This window comes from Sorex araneus, chromosome 5, assembly GCF_027595985.1.
Source record: "Sorex araneus isolate mSorAra2 chromosome 5, mSorAra2.pri, whole genome shotgun sequence".
Lineage (NCBI taxonomy): Eukaryota > Metazoa > Chordata > Mammalia > Eulipotyphla > Soricidae > Sorex > Sorex araneus.
In genome coordinates this window covers 75050428-75067773 of record NC_073306.1, presented here as the reverse complement: position 1 = coordinate 75067773, position 17346 = coordinate 75050428, and the positions used below count along the sequence as shown (strand labels likewise).

Here is a 17346-nt window from a genome sequence, read left to right as displayed (position 1 = left end):
TTTGCTTCTCTTCCTCTTGGGATCAGGAGGACTGTGCTTTATTAATTGTGATGTTAGATAAATATTTTAATTTTTTAATTTTTTTATATTTCAGATGCTTTTTAAAAAATTACTGGTCTTGACAGTAGTAATGTACTAAATATTAAATGTTTACTGTCTAAAATGATTCATAACGACACTAGCATCTTAAATGGTGTTATTTCATAATAATTTGTAAAATTCTCTGTTTCTGTTGTTTTGGGGGCCTGGGTGTCCCAGGCATTGCTCAGGAGCACCTGGGTCCCTTGACCATCAGTTCAGTGGTCTGGGCCTGAGGCTGCTGTGTGCTTGGGCCCTGTGGTGCTGGGGGTACCTGTGCCAACAGGTTGCTGCTGGGAGCCTCCGGGACTGTATCTAGAGATGCTTGGGGAATACATGCAGCTGCGAATTGAGCCTAGGTCTATCTAACCACTGTACTCTCCTACTCCCTAAATTTGCAGATGCAGATAAGCTCTGAAAAAATGAACTTGATAAACACAAAGAAATTTCCATTTAGCTTTTAAAGCTGTTGATGTTTTACTCAGCCCACAGTCACCATTACTTGCTAGTTCTTCTTATTCATTCTTTTGTAATTCAATTTTGGTCTTCTAGAATATAGCAGTGGAGGAGGAGGAGAAGGAAGAGGAGGAGGAGGAAGAGGAGGAGGAGGAGGAGGAGGAGGAGGTAGAGGAGGAGGAGGAGGAGGAGGAGGTAGAGGAGGTAGAGGAGGAGGAGGAGGACTTGGGCTGAACCTTACGCATGAGTGATGCCCCACAAAGCCAGGTAAGCAGAACTTTTTGACCTTGGACTCTAGGCTCAACAAGACCCAGAAACAAGATCCTCTGTCTGCCTCCTCCAATCTCCGGCACCTTAGGGAGGAGGTCAATCCCAGACACCCCACCCTACCCAAGCCAGATAAATACCTCACCGGCCAACCCCCACTACCTCCACTATCCAGCCACCGCCATGCTCCAGGCTGCTCTCTGGACTGCGGCCGCGCGACACACCATAAAACACTAAACACCCATTTTCCATAATTCCCACACCATATTTGATAGAGTTCAAATATGGTGTGAACCATGGGAACACTTCTAAGGGCGATTGGAGGCCACCCTAAAAGCCTCCATCCCTCTCGGAGAGCCCAGCAAGCTACGGAGAGTACCCAGCCCACATGGCAGAGCCTGTGGCAAGCTACCCATAGCATATTTGATATGCCCAAAACAGTAACAACAGCGAGCCTCATTCACCTGACACCGAAAGAGCCCCCAATACGACAGTGTTAAGAAAGCTGAGCAAGAAGAGGCTGAAAAAATCTCAGGGACGAACTAGACTACCAAAATTAATCAGATTTACATCAAGATTCTCCACGAACTGTATTACGGATTCACCACCAGGATTTCACCATTCTACCAGGAAGTGATCACTGACGTAAAGAGAGGGGTTTGGCAGGGCGATACTATTTCACCAAAACTCTTCAGTGCCACCCTCGAGAAAGTCATGCGATGACTGGATTGGGAAGGAATGGGAGTGAAGATAGACGGTCAGCAACTACACCACCTCCACTTCTCTGATAACATGGTTCTCATAATGCCAAACATTAGCCAAGCAGCACAAATGCTGGTCTACTTCGACCTCAAGTGTGGGAAGGTCAGACTGCAGCTAAACCTCAACAAGACGTTGCTCATGAAAAACAAACTAGTCCCTGACACTCCATCTGCTCTCAATGTAACGATCGTCTCTGAATGCAGCAGCTATGTGTACCTGGGTTGAGAACTCAACATGAGGAATGACTTGGTGCCAGAACTTCGCAGGAGAAAGAGAGCAGTGTGGAACGCCTTCAGGAGCGTCGAAGAAGTGGTTAAGAGGACAAAGGACCTCTAGCTCCCGGGCACATCTTTTCGATTCCACTGTTCTTCCTGCACTAACGTATGTCTCAGAGACTTGGGCCCTATGCAAACAGGATAACACTTTTCGGGTATCCCAAAGAGGAATCCAAAGAGCTTTGCTAGGAGTATCATGTCTCACTCAAGTGAGAGAAGGAATCCGGAATTCTGACCTCCATCGATGGTCAGAATCAGGGACGCTGTCTGGTTTGCCAAGATATCAAAAATCAGATGGGCCGGACATGTAATGCGATTCAAACCGCTGGACTAGAGCTGTTACCGACTGGATTCAAGACCGTGTGGCCTCCCACCAACGAGATGGTCAGACTTCTTCGTTAAAACCCTGAATAAATGGTTTGAGGCTTTTCCTGTTCCTGGAGCAAGCAGATATCATTGGGCTATGCTAGCACTTGACAGGGACAAATGGAGACGTTATTGGTGCCCACTAGAGCAAATTGAAGATCAACGGGAAGACATGTGATACAAGTGATACAAGCATATAGTACATTTTCCACAGAGCACAGTTTTAGCACAAATGAGTTCTGCCAGCTCTAGTGGTGAGGGACAAACATATGTCATACAACCTATGAAATGTTTTTGAATTTATGTGTAATTTAAATGGACCATCAGCTATTTTAAGATACATTACTGTCACTGTCACTGTCATCCCGTTGCTCATCTATTTGTTCGAGCGGGCACCAGTAACATCTCTCATTGAGAGACTTATTGTTACTGTTTTTGGCACATCCAATACACACGGGTAGCTTGCCAGGTTCTGCCGTGCGGGCTCGATACTCTCAGTAGCTTGCTGGGCTCTCCGAGAGGGGCGGAGGAATTGAACTCGGGTCAGCTGCATGAAAGGCGAACGCCCAACCACTGTGCTATTGCTCCAGCCCAAGATACATTTACTAAAATAAAATAAACCAGTTTTGGTGTACAGCCTATATAACCTACTTTGAAATGAAAATAATCAGCATTTAAAAGAAATTTTAAAAAAGAAGTAACGATCTAAATTCAGTTAAGAAAATGTAAGTGGTTATACCTTGTTGCTTCAATTTTCTTATTTGAAGCAGCGTAGAAAGGCTCATCCTCATTATACTCATCAAACACTCCCCAGCGGAGGTGAGCCCATTCATGGACAAGTAGCCGGCCTGTGAGAAAATATTTCAAATATATATCAGAATTCTAGTGGCAAAAGAAGTCCATCAATTTTTTTAATTTTCAAGAAAATATTGATGTTATGGTTTTAAATAACCTAAACAGGATTTTAAATAAAAATATTACATACATTATATGTAGTGCTGCACTGTATCACTGCCATCCTGTTGTTCATTGATTTGCTCAAGGGGTCCAGTAACATCTCCATTGTTGACTTGTTATTGTTTTTGGCATATTGAATACACCACGGGGAGCTTGCCAGGCTCAGCCGTGTGCGAGGGATACTCTCAGTAGCTTGCTGGGCTCTCTGAGAGGGATGGAGGAATCGAACTTGGGTCGGCTGTGTGCAAGGCAAATGCCCTACCTGCTGTGCTATCGCTCCAGTCCATATTATATGTAATGGTCTGTTATTAAGTATATTATATTTTATTTTAAATGTTAAATCAATGAAAAATTTGTTTCCTACGTGCTAAGGGCATAGAGACTGGGCTTGGGGATTGGTTCTTGGAGAGGAAAACATCTTAGATATTAAAATGATTTTTGGTTCTACGAAGCTCTCTCCAACCAACAAAATAGGCAGATATGCAATATACCAGTGACACTAAAATTTCTGACAGTATAAATTAAATGTTAAAATCTGTTTATATATGTTTCTTAAGGGTTTATAATCATAGGATGGAAAAACATAACCATAGACTCTATATAATAATAATTTCATAAATGTCTAAGTGAAGTAATTAATTTATTGTTCTTAAATATAATCATATTTTCTTTTTTATTTTTATTTTTAATTTTTATTGAATCACCATGTGGAAAGTTACAAAGTTCTCAGGTTTATGTCTCAGTTATACAATATTCAAATACCCATCCATTCACCAGTGCCCATATTCCACCACCAAAAACCCCAGTATACCCCCTGCCCTGCCCCGCCCCCCCGCCCCCAACTGTATAATTGATGAATTTCGCTTCATTTTCTCTTTACCTTGATTACGTTCCATATTTCAACACAAAACTCACTATTGTTGTTGGAGTTTCCCCCCAAGAAAGACAGCCCTACTACCAAGGAAGCATTTGATAATTAATTTTCCATTAAAAGATTGTATGTTTTCAGTATTTAGAAAAGGTCACGTGGCCACTAACACGGTCACGCGTTTCGGAGTTGTCCCAGTCCCGCATCCCGGAGCCGTGTTAGTTGCTGCTCAGTGTCCCCGGGGCTCCATCTGGAGAAGGTGTGGTGGCTGCACCTCCTCCGTCTGGATCCCCGGTGTTGCAATATAATCATATTGTTCTTAAGTATAATCACCTATAACATAAAAATATTTTATATATTCAGCACTATCTTTGAAATTAAAAGGTGAGTAATATATAGTTACTGACAGGGAGAAGTTTAGATAGAGGAAGTCAGAATAAAAATCTTTTCCTAAAGATTATTACAGAGTAAATGAAGAATAAAGTAAATCCATAGCTTAAAGATAGAAGAAAAAAGTGGAATTTTAATGAATAATAGAAAAAGTAAATAGCAATAAAAAAGTTGAAAATGATTTCTGTTTTGTTGCAGTGTATTACTGTAATTGCTGGGCTCTGAAAATAAGAGGGGAAGGTAAATAATGTCATATGAAAATCATATGTCAAACTATTTAGCTTTTGATACTCAAAAACTGTTAGGTGGGGGGATATAGCGATAGTTCAGTGGGTAAGGCGTTTGTCTTGCACGCGGCTGACCCAGGTTCGATTCCCAGCATCCCATATGGTCCCCCGAGCACCGTCAGGAGTGATTCCTGAGTGTAGAGCCAGGAGTTAGCCCTGAGCACTTCTGGGTGTGACCCAAAAAGCCAAAAAAAACCCAAACAAATAAACAAAAAAACCCATTTGGTGGACTAGTAGGACTAGCAACATTATTACCTGGGAGTTTATAATAATTGCAAAAAAACAAAAAACCACAGAGCAAGAATTCACATACTAACATGTTCCTAAGTAACCCTTTATGCTAAACTTAAATCACTTGTTTAAGGTTTCATACTTGAATGGAGCCAGTAGTAAACTAGAATTATGTATGGGAGGGAGGAAACCCTATATCAGCTACTAAAATAGGAATTTGACAAATTTTAAGACAATTCAAAATTGTCTACCCTGTGACTTCCCCAATACAGTCCCCTCCGCACAGTTCTCATTTTATGGCTGCCCCAGCCCCATTCCCACCTTATTTGCAGGGTGTGTATGACAGACCTAAAGGGTACACATTAAGGTGGGTGTGGCAGGATATGAATTATGAAATTATTTGAGGGCAGTAATCATTTCAGCATATATGCATATCAAAACACCATGTTCTACACCTTAAATATTTAGAATTTTTATTTAAAAATTCTGGCTCTCTTAGAATCCCATTCCAATGTACATCATCTTCTCACTTTCTATTTGTCCTATTCTCAGTTGTAACAGGATTTTATGCTGTATGTTATTCTAATATCTGCTTTGTTGGCAGTCTCTAGTCACACTGAAATGCTGCCTGGATGGTCCAGTTTTCTTTTGGGTAGGTAATGTTATCATCTTTAGCACCAATTACGTAAACTCTGAAGACTTTCTTATTAATATTAATTTCCTAAAAGCCATTTTGGTTTTAGGGCATGGTTTTGCATGATCTGACTTTTTTTTCACAGACATATGAGTAACATTACGGCAGTTGTAGGCATAGCTGGAACAGCTATAGAATGCTGTTAGTTATGGAATAAGTCTGAAGTAGGCAAAGAAGTTCAATTCCTAATCCTTATAGAAGTTGGGAGTTGAAAATGGACATAAATTTGAAAGTAGAGTTTGTTTTCAGTCAAGGTATATTTTAATGAATGGAATGAAAAGAATTAGTAGAGAACATCTAAAACCTGAAATGCGAATTGAAAAAGAGAATTGAAAAGAAGTAAGTAAAAGTGTCATTGAGAAGTGTTGAGGCTTCCTTGAGCTTTGAAATATGTGTTTTGTATTATTTTGTTGTTATGATTTTATGATTTTTTTAATCTTGGAAGCATATTAAATGAAAACTGGCTGGAATGTAGTACTAAGGATTAAAAAGTTGAATCAAACAAAAGTAGTGAGGAAGCTTGGATTTTTATACCTACAGTTGAAATGACTGGCTTTACCTTACATGCCAAGTAGGAAAGATGTATAGCTAGAAAGGTGTAAAGGGACATAGGTGACAGGAGAACAAACAGGGTGATGCTTAAGCTAAGAGGGGAGAAAAAGCTTAGGATGTGAGGAAGGAGATTTTAAGACCAGTTGGAATACAGTTCCCAATAAAGTTGAGGACCAGGGCTAGCTGAATGTTCAAAAGAGACAGGGGATTTAATCAAAACTCACTGAAGGGGCAGTGGAAGAGGGAGAGGTGTACCTGGGGTACATGGACTCAGGAAAGTTTTCTTAAGCAATAGTGACATATGAGTTAAAGCCTTCTTGAACAATAAGTTGCATTTTTGTAATAAATATAATATGCATTACTTCTTTTTAACTAGTGATCGTAACTTGTAAGTTGAAGTAGTCAAAATTACCATTTTTATAGCTAGAAAGGATCATTTACTTAGAAAGTTCATCTGATTCAAACAAATCACTTGTACCACTTGTCATCCCGTTGATCTTTGATTTGCTCGAGCAGGAGCTAGTAACGTCTCCATCCATCCCTGTCACGTGCTAGTGTAGCCCAATGGCATCTGCTCGCTCCAGGAACATGAAGAGCCTCAAACCATTCATTCAGAGTTTTGACGAAGAAGTCTGACCATCTCGTAGGTGGGCGGCCACGCAACTATCCAGCCACTGCCATGCTCCAGGCAGCTTTCCTAACATCATAAGACACTTAATACTCATTTTCCATAATTACCACACCATAGTTGATGGGGTTCAAATATGATGTGAACCATGGGAACACCTGTAAGGGCGATTAGAGGTCGCCCTAAAAGCCTCCATCCCTCTTGGAGAGCCCAGCAAGCTACCGAGAATATCCCACCTGCACAGCAGAGCCTGACAAACTACCCATGGTGTATTCGATATGCCAAAAACAATAACAACAATGGGCCTCATTCCCCTGACACTTAAAGAGCCCCCAGTACAACAGCGTTAAGAAGGATTCAAACATATAAGTTGAATAATACTTGACCATTTCATCCTGTCCAGAAAAATGTATGTTGGTAGTTTTCAGCTTTCCACTTGCTGTCTTTCATGGAGCAGAAGATGATTATTGTCCAGTTGTGGAATACTGAATTATTCAAGCCCAAAAATGCCTTGAGAAATACATGTATAATTTGCTGCCCTATGTTCACATTTCCATAAAAGTACACTAAATTGCACGAATTACCTGATATTCATAACAATTTTGAAATTCAGAATTCCTTTATTTATGATATTTTAGGAAATAAGCACAGAGAGGCTAGGCTACTTGTCCAAGGACATGGTTGCTACAGGAGTTAGGATTTAAATATTGTAGAAAGCTAGTTTTTTACTCAGTTTTAATGACTAGAACTCTTACCTGGTGGTCCATATTTATTTTCCTTGTTTCCAAGTAGAAACTCAGGGGTCAAATGAATGAATTCTCCTACTTCTCCACATTGTGAAAAGTGTTTTGTGTAGGGTTCATCTCTACCTGGCAATGCAGGTGGCGCAATTATGACAGTGGCCTGAGAATGCATAAAATGATTTTAAATATTAGCAATAGAAATGATAATATTTACTCTAAAATAATTAATTTTAAGTAATATTGAGGAACAACAGAAAATAAATTTGTTTCCAGAAAATATAATTTCTAAGAGAAGTTTTATTGAGCCTTACATGTTTGTAGCTTTCATATCTTGGCCTCATATATTCAGGTTTTGTTTTCCAGGTGCCTGGAATTAATATATTAACATTTTTAAAATATGTTCTGCTTTCTGTGGCTTTAAACAGGTAAGTAGAAGCTTCAGTCACCATGTCCTGTTATTAAGGGGAAAATATAACATGGTCAAATGACATGACTTAAAGGAGCAGGAATTCATGACAGACATTTTCCAATTTAAAAGCAGTGAGTAAAACAGAATCTCAGTCTCAAAATTTCTACTCTGCTCTCCTCACTTTGCTACACAAAATTTATTTCTTGGTCTTGCACACTTAATACTTTTTACTGTAGGTATGGGAAGATAGTATATGAATTTAGGTGCTTGCCTTATACATGGCCAACCCTGGTTTAATCCCCACCACAACATATGATATCCTGGCCCCTTCCAGAAACCCACGAGTACTGTTGGCTGTGGCCCAACCTTCATTCCCCCTGTCTCCTAGAGCTTTCAGTGTCTCATAATCCTTTATCAAATGCTTCTGTTTCATATTCAGAGAAATTTTATGATATGGTGAAGACATAGAATTTAGAATCATCTTCTTGTTTCTCTTACTGGAATTAGTACTTTTTGCGTGACAGATATTGACAAATTATGTCATGCTGAAGCTCACTTTTCTCATATCTTAGACTATTTTATAGTTCCAGGGATTGAACCCAAAGTATCACAAGACAAGTGCTCTACCACTGAGCTATATTTTGACCCTTATTATTTACATTTAAGGATAATATAAGGATGGAATAACTTATCTCCATTTTTTTTGCCTCCAAATTAAAAACTGAGGTTATCAAGAGAGTGGGATAGTGGGGGGAAGGATGGGCAAGTATAGTGACTCAGAGACATTGGTGGAGGGTATTGGACAACTTGGTGATAGTGGAGATGCAGTAACTTTGTTCATCAAAACCTCTCAAGCTAATTCTATTATAACCATTTTACCAAAACAATAAAAATAAATATATAAACGTGGAACAAATTATAAAGCACTCTAGTATATGCACTCACTGGATATATGATTTAATTTTAACTAGCCTTGACAGTCTTAATAAAAATATGGGCTGTTTTCCCAGTCTACATTTGAAAAGCTAATAATTTCAGTTTATCAAACACCTTGCATATCAAACTCCTGTCAATATCCACACAGAACAGCTGACTGTTCATAGATTAAACACAAGTATTCATGAAAGACCCACCCTGTCCTTCCAATTAGGCAATCCTTAGTGGTATCCCAAGTATCAACCTATATGTGTAGCATAGGTGTGCCTATGCATGTATGTGTACAAACACCTATATACATACCCATAGTACCGGGTATAAATAGTACTAGGTATAAGTATTGCTGGGTATAAATAGTACTGGTTATAAATAAAAGTCCCTGAAAACATTCATTTCCCGTTGGGGCTATGACTCCTGTATGTTGGGATAGAGTTTATTTGTCAAAACTAAAAAGTATTGCTAAAATATCACTTTTCTCAAGACAGAGTTTATTTTTTATTTTTATTATTTTTTTAAAATTCTTTTATTAATTCACCATGTGGAAAGTTACAAAGCGTTCAGGTTAAAGTCTCAGTTATACAATGCTCAAACACCCATCCCTTCACCAGTGCACCTATTCCACCACCAAGAATCACGATATACCTCCCCCCTTCCCCCCACCTCCCCAGCCCCCCACCCCGCATGTGTAACTGGTAAATTTTACTTTACTTTCACTTTACTTTGATTACATTCAATATTTAAACAAAAAAAATTCACTATTATTGATTTGGAGTTTCTCCCTCCTAAAGTCGATCTGCTGAAAAGAAAGCATTTGGTAATTTGTTTTCCATGGCTGAGAATGAAGAGATATGAGGTCAGGAGGCCGCACTAGCAGCAGCATAGTTTTGGATTTCTGTATTTTAGTATTTTAGTAACTAAGTCCAGAGAAATGTCTGCCAGGAATCGCAACATTGTAAGCTTGTACCTCTCAGCTACTTTATATTCCACATATGAGTGCGATCTTTCTATGTCTCAAGACAGAGTTTAAATCACATATTCCTCAGTATGAATGCTTAAGCTCTTGAGTATAGAAATGGTTAAAAGTTCAGCCAAATAAATAATTTTGGCAAAATGGTATTGCTACCACCTGGGAGAACTGCAGTGTCTTCCGTTGGCTCCTATTTTCCTTACTATCTATGTTCAGGTTTTATTCTGTGCTGAGTCCACAGAATTTGATGTTCACTTACTTAACCAGACCTGCCTTGCAACAAGGCCTATTTTCTTCCTATTAAGTTTCTTCTAAAAATTTCTATAATGCCTGAACTGGGTCAAGAAGATGAAGACATTGACATCTCTGAAAACAAGCACCCTCAAGCCCAAAGACACAAGAATAAAAGAAATTAGGAAAATGGACAGTTGACATCTCAAGACATAATTAAGAATTAATCCAGTATAAAAATTATGATTCAATAATACTGCTAGTTGAGGATAATTCAATTGATGATAATTTCATCTTCTCCAAATGATCAGGCCAAAATCCTTAAATTATTAACTTATATCTTTTTCATATTCCCCCCAACACATGTACATTAAAATCATCTGAAAAATTGTCCATGATATCCTCAGAATATGTTCAGATCACGTCACAAGTTCTCTCTCCTACAATATACTGACCCTTACTCACTATCTCTTCTCAATTGTAACAGCCTCCTACCCGTTGTCCTGCTCCAGCCCTATGGTCTCAGGATGTGTGACAAGTGGAAGCACCATCCTCAGGGTTTTGTCCGTGTTACATGCAGTGGCTGCTGAACATGGAGGAGAGAGCACACCCCTCTCTGCTCACACCCCTTTCATGATTCCTGTTACACTCAGAGTCATCCAGTAACCTGGGAGTCGCAAACTCAATCTCTCTGCTTTGCCCACCCTTTCACCCGCTCATTCCAGTTGTTTCCCAGGTCATACCAAATCAGCTCTTACCTCTATGCTTCTGTTCCTTCTTTCTTTTTTTCTGTGGGCTCTTCTTTCATGCCTCTCAGCTATCAGCCTCAGATACTATCTCCGAAGCGAAGCTTTCCCTTGCTACCAAATATGAAATGTAACCATATTCTCTCCCTTCACCAGCAATGCCAACATTTTCCATTTCGTTTTGTTGATTTATTTTTCTTCATAGCAGTTTTCTATCATCTGCCCTGCTTTTTGTTATCTATTACTATCTATAACCTGAGAATAACATGCACTGCCCAAGAGCCGACACTTAAAAAATTCCCTAGTGTCCCCCTGACTATCCAGAAGAATTCCACTGGTGTTTGTTTAGTAACAGCAATTCCAACTGCTGAGGTTAGAGATGAGAAGCTGAAGCTTACCTCAGATTTGTTTGGTCTCTAGTGAAAGAAAGCAGAACCCTTCCTTGCTCCCCCAGTTCTCATGGCCCACTGCAGCATCATTTTCACTGCATCAAGCTGTTTTTAAGTTTCTTGGAGTGTTCAAAAGTCTTTCTAATAATAATCACCGACATGTTTTCTCTTACTTAATTCAACCAGAATTCTTACCTGTATTGCTGTAATTAGAGCTTCATTTTCTGGCACATCAGGGTTTATAGCAATGATAATACCTTCATAGCCATTGTCTTTCAGTTGAATCAGGGAAGAATTGCAACCATGTAGCAAGTATAGGACAGAGAGGAAGACAAAGCTTCTGAGTGTTGCCATACTTCCTTTCTCCTCTCTCCTCTCTCTCTTGAGAGAAGAACCACCTTCTCTTTCACCTTATTTCCATCATTTATATATATTTATTGCTAAGTATTACCAGGTGATAATGGGTCCATGGGGTCATACAAAGTTCAACATGTCAGATATGAGGAAATTCTGTACTTTAGACACCTGTTTTATTGTATGTTTGAGAATTGCTGTGTAAAGTGATCAGAAGCAGGGAATCAGGTCTCTTTAAATAAAATAATCATAAGTTTCTTACTTAGGAAGATTTTTTTCAACTTTATAATTTGGGTTGATTGCCTAAATAAAGGAATTTGTAAATTCTGTCAAGGCAATGTGAAAAGTAATATTTCATAGTGGAATGAATAGAAACAGTAATGCTAATGTCCTCAGTTTTACAATGTCATTTAATTATCTTTTAAATTATTTATTAATATGTAATGGTAGTCCATTGGAGATTATTAAATTTAAGTAACACCACATTAATCATGACGGTTTTAAAATATAAATTAAAATGTTTTATTTGTCCATACATAGCAGTATTCAGGGATTTCTTCTGGCTCTGTGCTCAAGAATCACTTCTGCACTCCTGTTAGTGCTCGTAGGATCATATGGGGTACCACAGATGGAACCCAGGTTGGTCACAGAGAAAGCAAGCATACTCCCTGTTCTACTATCACTTTTCAGACGCCAAATTAAAAATATTTTGAGCCATTGATTAATGAAGGAAGATTTTGTCAGGTTTTATGAGTCAGTTTTTTTTAAAAGTCTGTCTCATAAAAAGGAATATAATTTGCTTTTATTGAATTTACTAATATGAACTTTTACCACTATCAAAAACATCTTATAGTGTGTCGGTTACTGTAGAGACAAAGTAAATAATATTATTTGTTAATACTTACTCAGTGTTTCCTAAAATCTTTCACTTAATCCTCACCATCCATATCTCATGTATGAACTATCTTCATTTTAGCTATGGGGGAACTGAGGCACACAGAATTCCAGTAACTTTCTAAGTTCACAATGCTAGTAAATGGCAGTCTTGTGTTGAACCTAAGAATATTATCCCAGATTCCATGGAATTAATAAATCCACAATCTGGTTATAATTTCATAAGACATAATATTTAACAGTTAAAAATTTTAACAGTTTTTAAAAAATGAGAATGAGGACTAGGTTAGAAGTTATGAGATGACTCAAGAATTTCTATTCTTGGGGCCGGAGCGATAGCACAGTGGGTAGGGCATTTGCCTTGCACGCGGCCGACCCGGGTTCAATCCCCGGCATCCCATATGGTCCCCCAAGCACTGCCAGGAGTAATTCCTGAGTGCAAAGCCAGGAGTAACCCCTGAGCATTGCTGGGTGTGACCCAAAAAGCAAAAAAAAAAAAGAAAGAATTTCTATTCTTGAGTGGCTATAGCTAGATTCCGGTGGTCTTCGGCCGCCGGGAACTCTGCTCAGGGTGGGAAGGGAAGCTGGAGCCCATACCCTCCGAGGGACCCTGGGAAAGACAGCCAGACTTGCAGGCAAGAGACTCTCTGCATTGCTCTCTTCTGGAAGCTTGCTTTTAAGTCTCTGGATTTTAAGTCTCCCAGCGGCCGCAGACCACCAGAACCTAGCTACAGCCATGCCCGAGGCCCCTCTCCACACATTTGGACAGGCCTCATGCATGAAGGTACCGGCAGAGGAACCCAGGTGTGTGTAATTCCATCAATGGCCAATATCCAGAGACTTAAAATCGGACTAATCAATATGGCTTGAAATGAAGACAAATTTGGGTTTCCACTGCTTCTTCTGAGAGTGATATTTTCTTAAATGTGTTGGAGGACCTGACAAGCTACCAAGAGTCTATTGCCCACAAGGGAGAGACTTGCAAGCTCCCCATGGCATATTCATATCCCCAATACAGTAAAAAATATATACAGACCTCTCGGAGAGAGACTCCAGTCTTTTCTGAACTCTGTCACAACTATGTGACTTCCTTGAAAGCTGTATTTTCTTAAATTTGACTTTCCATTTGGCTGGAAGCGATAGCACAGCGGGTAGGGTGTTTGCCTTGCATGTGGCCAACCCTGGTTCGATTTCTCCGCCCCTCTTAGAGAGCCTGGCAAGCTACCGAGAGTATCCTGCCCACACGGTAGAGCCTGGCAAGCTACTCGTGGTGTATTTGATATGCCAAAACCAGTAACGATAGGTCTCATGCCCCTGACCCTGAAAGAGTCTCCAGTCGTTGGGAAAGACGAGTAAGTAGAGGCTGCTAAAATCCCAGGGCTGAGTATAATAGAGACATTACTGGTGCCTGCTCAAGTAAATTGATGAACAACAGGGGGATGACAGTTGTACACTTGTGGAAGGAAAGAAAGAATGGCTTTCAAATTTTCCTCTAAATAGAATGACAGGATCCTGGTATAAGTTTGCTTAGCACAGGAATTGAACCAGGGCACATACCCAGTGGACAGGGAAATTCAAAAGAGAAGAATGAAAAAAAAGTCATAGAAGATAAGTTCTAACTTATTTACATTTTATGTTGATAGTGAATAACAAGTAAAAATAGAAATTTAGTGTTGTTTTCATAATATTATGAGTGATTAATTCAGTTCAGCAGTTTCAAGGGAATTGCTTTTCCTTTTGTATTTTTAACGTTAAATTTTTGTTTGTGGGGGACATTCCAACTGGTGCTCTAGAGATCCAGGCTACTCTTTATAGCCTACTATATTAAATAGAATACAGTGTTACATCACACATTTTTGTAGTTCTTAGGACCTTGCACAATCAAAAGAGTCTGACTGGCCCTTTTGCCACATGATGTGTGACTTTCTTTCCCCCTTTCTGTTTCTGGCCTCTCTATGGGACTGTAAAATCACTTACACTCCCAAAGCATTGTGTTCTTCGAAGTAGCACATCCTTTCTTTCCTGCCCCTGCTTCTGATTCCAAACTTTTACATCCGAAATAAGCAAGGAGAGTAGTTATGGTTAGGTAAAGCAGTACAGCCTTCAGAAAACAAAGGAAGCCTGGTCTCCTGTAGGTTCTCTGTGTGGAAATGCAGAGTAGGAGATGGTTCCACTTTCTCTGTTAGAGGAACTGTGTTTTGTCCAACTCATCCTTCGACAGTATAAGCCAAATAGTAGAAAACTAAAATGTCAATGATTGTCCATCTCACAAACAGGCAGTTTGTCAGAAGTTTGGTCAACATTATTTTCTATCTCCCATTATTTTGTACTCTACCGCGTGATCACTCTACCCCTCGATGGTTCGCCGCCTCATCGTGGAGGGGGTGGCATGGTGCCAACAGGTGCTGCCCAGAGACGGAGGCAGGTGCATGTTTGTCAGCATGCAGATTGTTACAACAAACCAGTTGACCAAAAGCTTACATTTGGTGGGCTGGGAGCACCTGTAAGGGCGATTAGAGGCTGCCCTAAAAGCTTCCGTCCCTCTCAGAAAGCCCGGCAAGCTACTAAGGGTAACCCACCCACACGGCAGAATCTGGCAAACTCCCTGTAGAGTATTAGATATGCCAAAAACAGTAACTATAACGGGCCTCGTTCACCTGACCCTGAAAGAGCCTCCAGTATGGCAGCGTTGAGAAGGATGAGCAAGGAGAGGCTGATAAAATCTCAGGGCTGAACTAGGCTGCCCAAATTAAAGACTAAAATTACTGTCTGTTACTTTTAATGCACCTGCACTGGCATCGGAAGCATCCATTGATGATCTGTTGTTGCAAGCGCAGAACATCAAGTACAACGTCATTGGACTGACCAAGTGAAAAAGCGTTGATCACACCATGTCGTTTTTTGACACTGGAGAAGAATTGTTCCTCAGAAAATGTGACAGTTGAGGCATTGGTGGTGTTGGTGTCCTCGTCAACATGAGCTTGGCCATGAACATCGATTTGTTTGAATACCTAACAACCCAAATTGGACGCTTACATTTGAATAGATGTGGCTCATTGCCGGTAGTTTCTATCTCTGTTATCTATGCACCAACATCCAACTATGACGAAGTAGAAATTGAGAAGTTCTACATGGAGCTGGAGAAGTTCTATAAAGAAGAGCACACCTTCTGTAAGGTCATTGTCAGTGATTTTAATGCCAAGCTAGGAACTCCGAGAAGGTTGCCGAAGAACTTCACATTGGGACCCATGGCCTAGAATGGAACAAACAGGGTGAGATACTGTCTGAGTTCATTATGTCGACCAAAACCATCCATGGTAACTCGCAGTTCCAGAAGGTCGAATCTAAATGTTGGACATGGGAGTCTCCCAGTGAACAGTTCCACAATGAAATTGAACACATCATATTCAATCAAAGGTTTTGCCTGACTGATGTCACTGTTGTCCCAAAATTCCAAACAGGACCAGACCACCATCTCCTTCGTCTGAAATTCAGTTTTATGATTATACAATAGTTACCTTAAATACTTTGTGAAGTTTAGCCGGTCATTGGCCTCTCAACCTTTTTACTTTTTGGGCCATAACAGAATTTCTAATCAAGGAAATCTCCAGATTTCAGGACCTAAGAGTTGTGTTTTTGAGTATTCACATAATTGAATATTAGTGCTTCTGGTTCCATTGCTGACACAATAGGTAAGAGCAATAATGACTTCGGAAGATAAGTGAGTTGGTGGCAAAACTCCTTCCAGAGAGACTTCACATCAGCCTTCAAGGTCTACATGATCTTCTCATGGTTTCTTGCTTGCCAACACTGAAATGGTACCACCTTGCTTTCCTGGATGCTGCTTCTGTTTGGTAGGAGTTAATTCAATGACTGTACCATCAGTCAAGGCAACTATTTGTTTTTAGATTTTGTAAGGTTAGATGATGCTAAGGGAACTTAATATATGGCTCCTAAATGGAAATGATTCCTCTTAAAATAAGAAGAGATCAAAAGGATAGCAGAAAAATTCTTGACCAAGGTTGTTTTAGACAGAAAGTTGTTCCAAAATACGTCACTTAAGGAACTAGTACTTACATTCAGCTATTCACAGTGATGCCTCTCAGCTTATCTTTTTATATATAGGAAATTCTATAAAGATTAAGACATAATATTTGCTCAGCACTCACTCTATATCACTGTATCACTGTCACTGTCATCCCGTTGCTCATCGTTTTGCTTGAGCAGGCACCAGTAACTTCTCCATTGTGAGACTTGTTGTTACTGTTTTTTGGCATATCGAATATGCCACGGTTAGCTTGCCAGGCTCTGCTGTGCAGGAAAGGTACTCTCGGTAGCCTGCCAGGCTCTCCAAAAGGGGTGGGGGAATCGAACCTGGGTCGGCCGTGTCCATGGCAAATGCCTTAACCCACGTACTATCGCTCCAGCCCACTCACTCTATACAGAGACTTATATTTTTATCACTTATTTGAGGTGGTACTGTTATTCTCCTTATTAAAAATGGTGGAACAGTCTATATAGTTAAATAAATGATCTAAATTCACATATCTAGGGGTGAAGAGAGCATGGAACTTGAATGCATGTCTATCTTTACATAGTACATGTGAAACTAAGTTTGGATCTTGAATGCATGTCAATCTCTGCATAGTACATGTGAAGCTAAATATTACTTAGCTGCTTATACCTTGGGTTATGATACTGGACACTCTAGATATTCTTCTCCAGATGCCCTCACATCCCTTTTACTGTTCCTTTATATTCTTTCTTCTTTAACCAATGTGCTTTTGCTTCCAGTGACCCATACAAGAAACTATTTTTATGGAGGATGGCCAATTCATTTTTTTACATTTTTTTATACAGAGAGTC

At 39.8% G+C, this 17346-nt stretch overlaps 1 protein-coding gene across 1 annotated transcript in view; it reads right to left on the bottom strand.

The window, feature by feature from the left end:
* Window positions 1–11586, bottom strand: part of LOC101548999 (calcium-activated chloride channel regulator 4-like) — a 35872-nt gene extending 24286 nt beyond the window's left edge. Inside the window, exons 1-4 of the mRNA XM_055140314.1 lie at window positions 11428–11586; window positions 7866–8006; window positions 7567–7714; window positions 2944–3052 (exon numbers count right to left, since the gene is read on the bottom strand). Coding sequence (XP_054996289.1) covers window positions 2944–3052; window positions 7567–7714; window positions 7866–8006; window positions 11428–11586 — 557 coding nt within the window. The remainder of the gene's footprint in view (window positions 1–2943; window positions 3053–7566; window positions 7715–7865; window positions 8007–11427) is intronic.
* Window positions 11587–17346: the final 5760 nt, after the last annotated feature.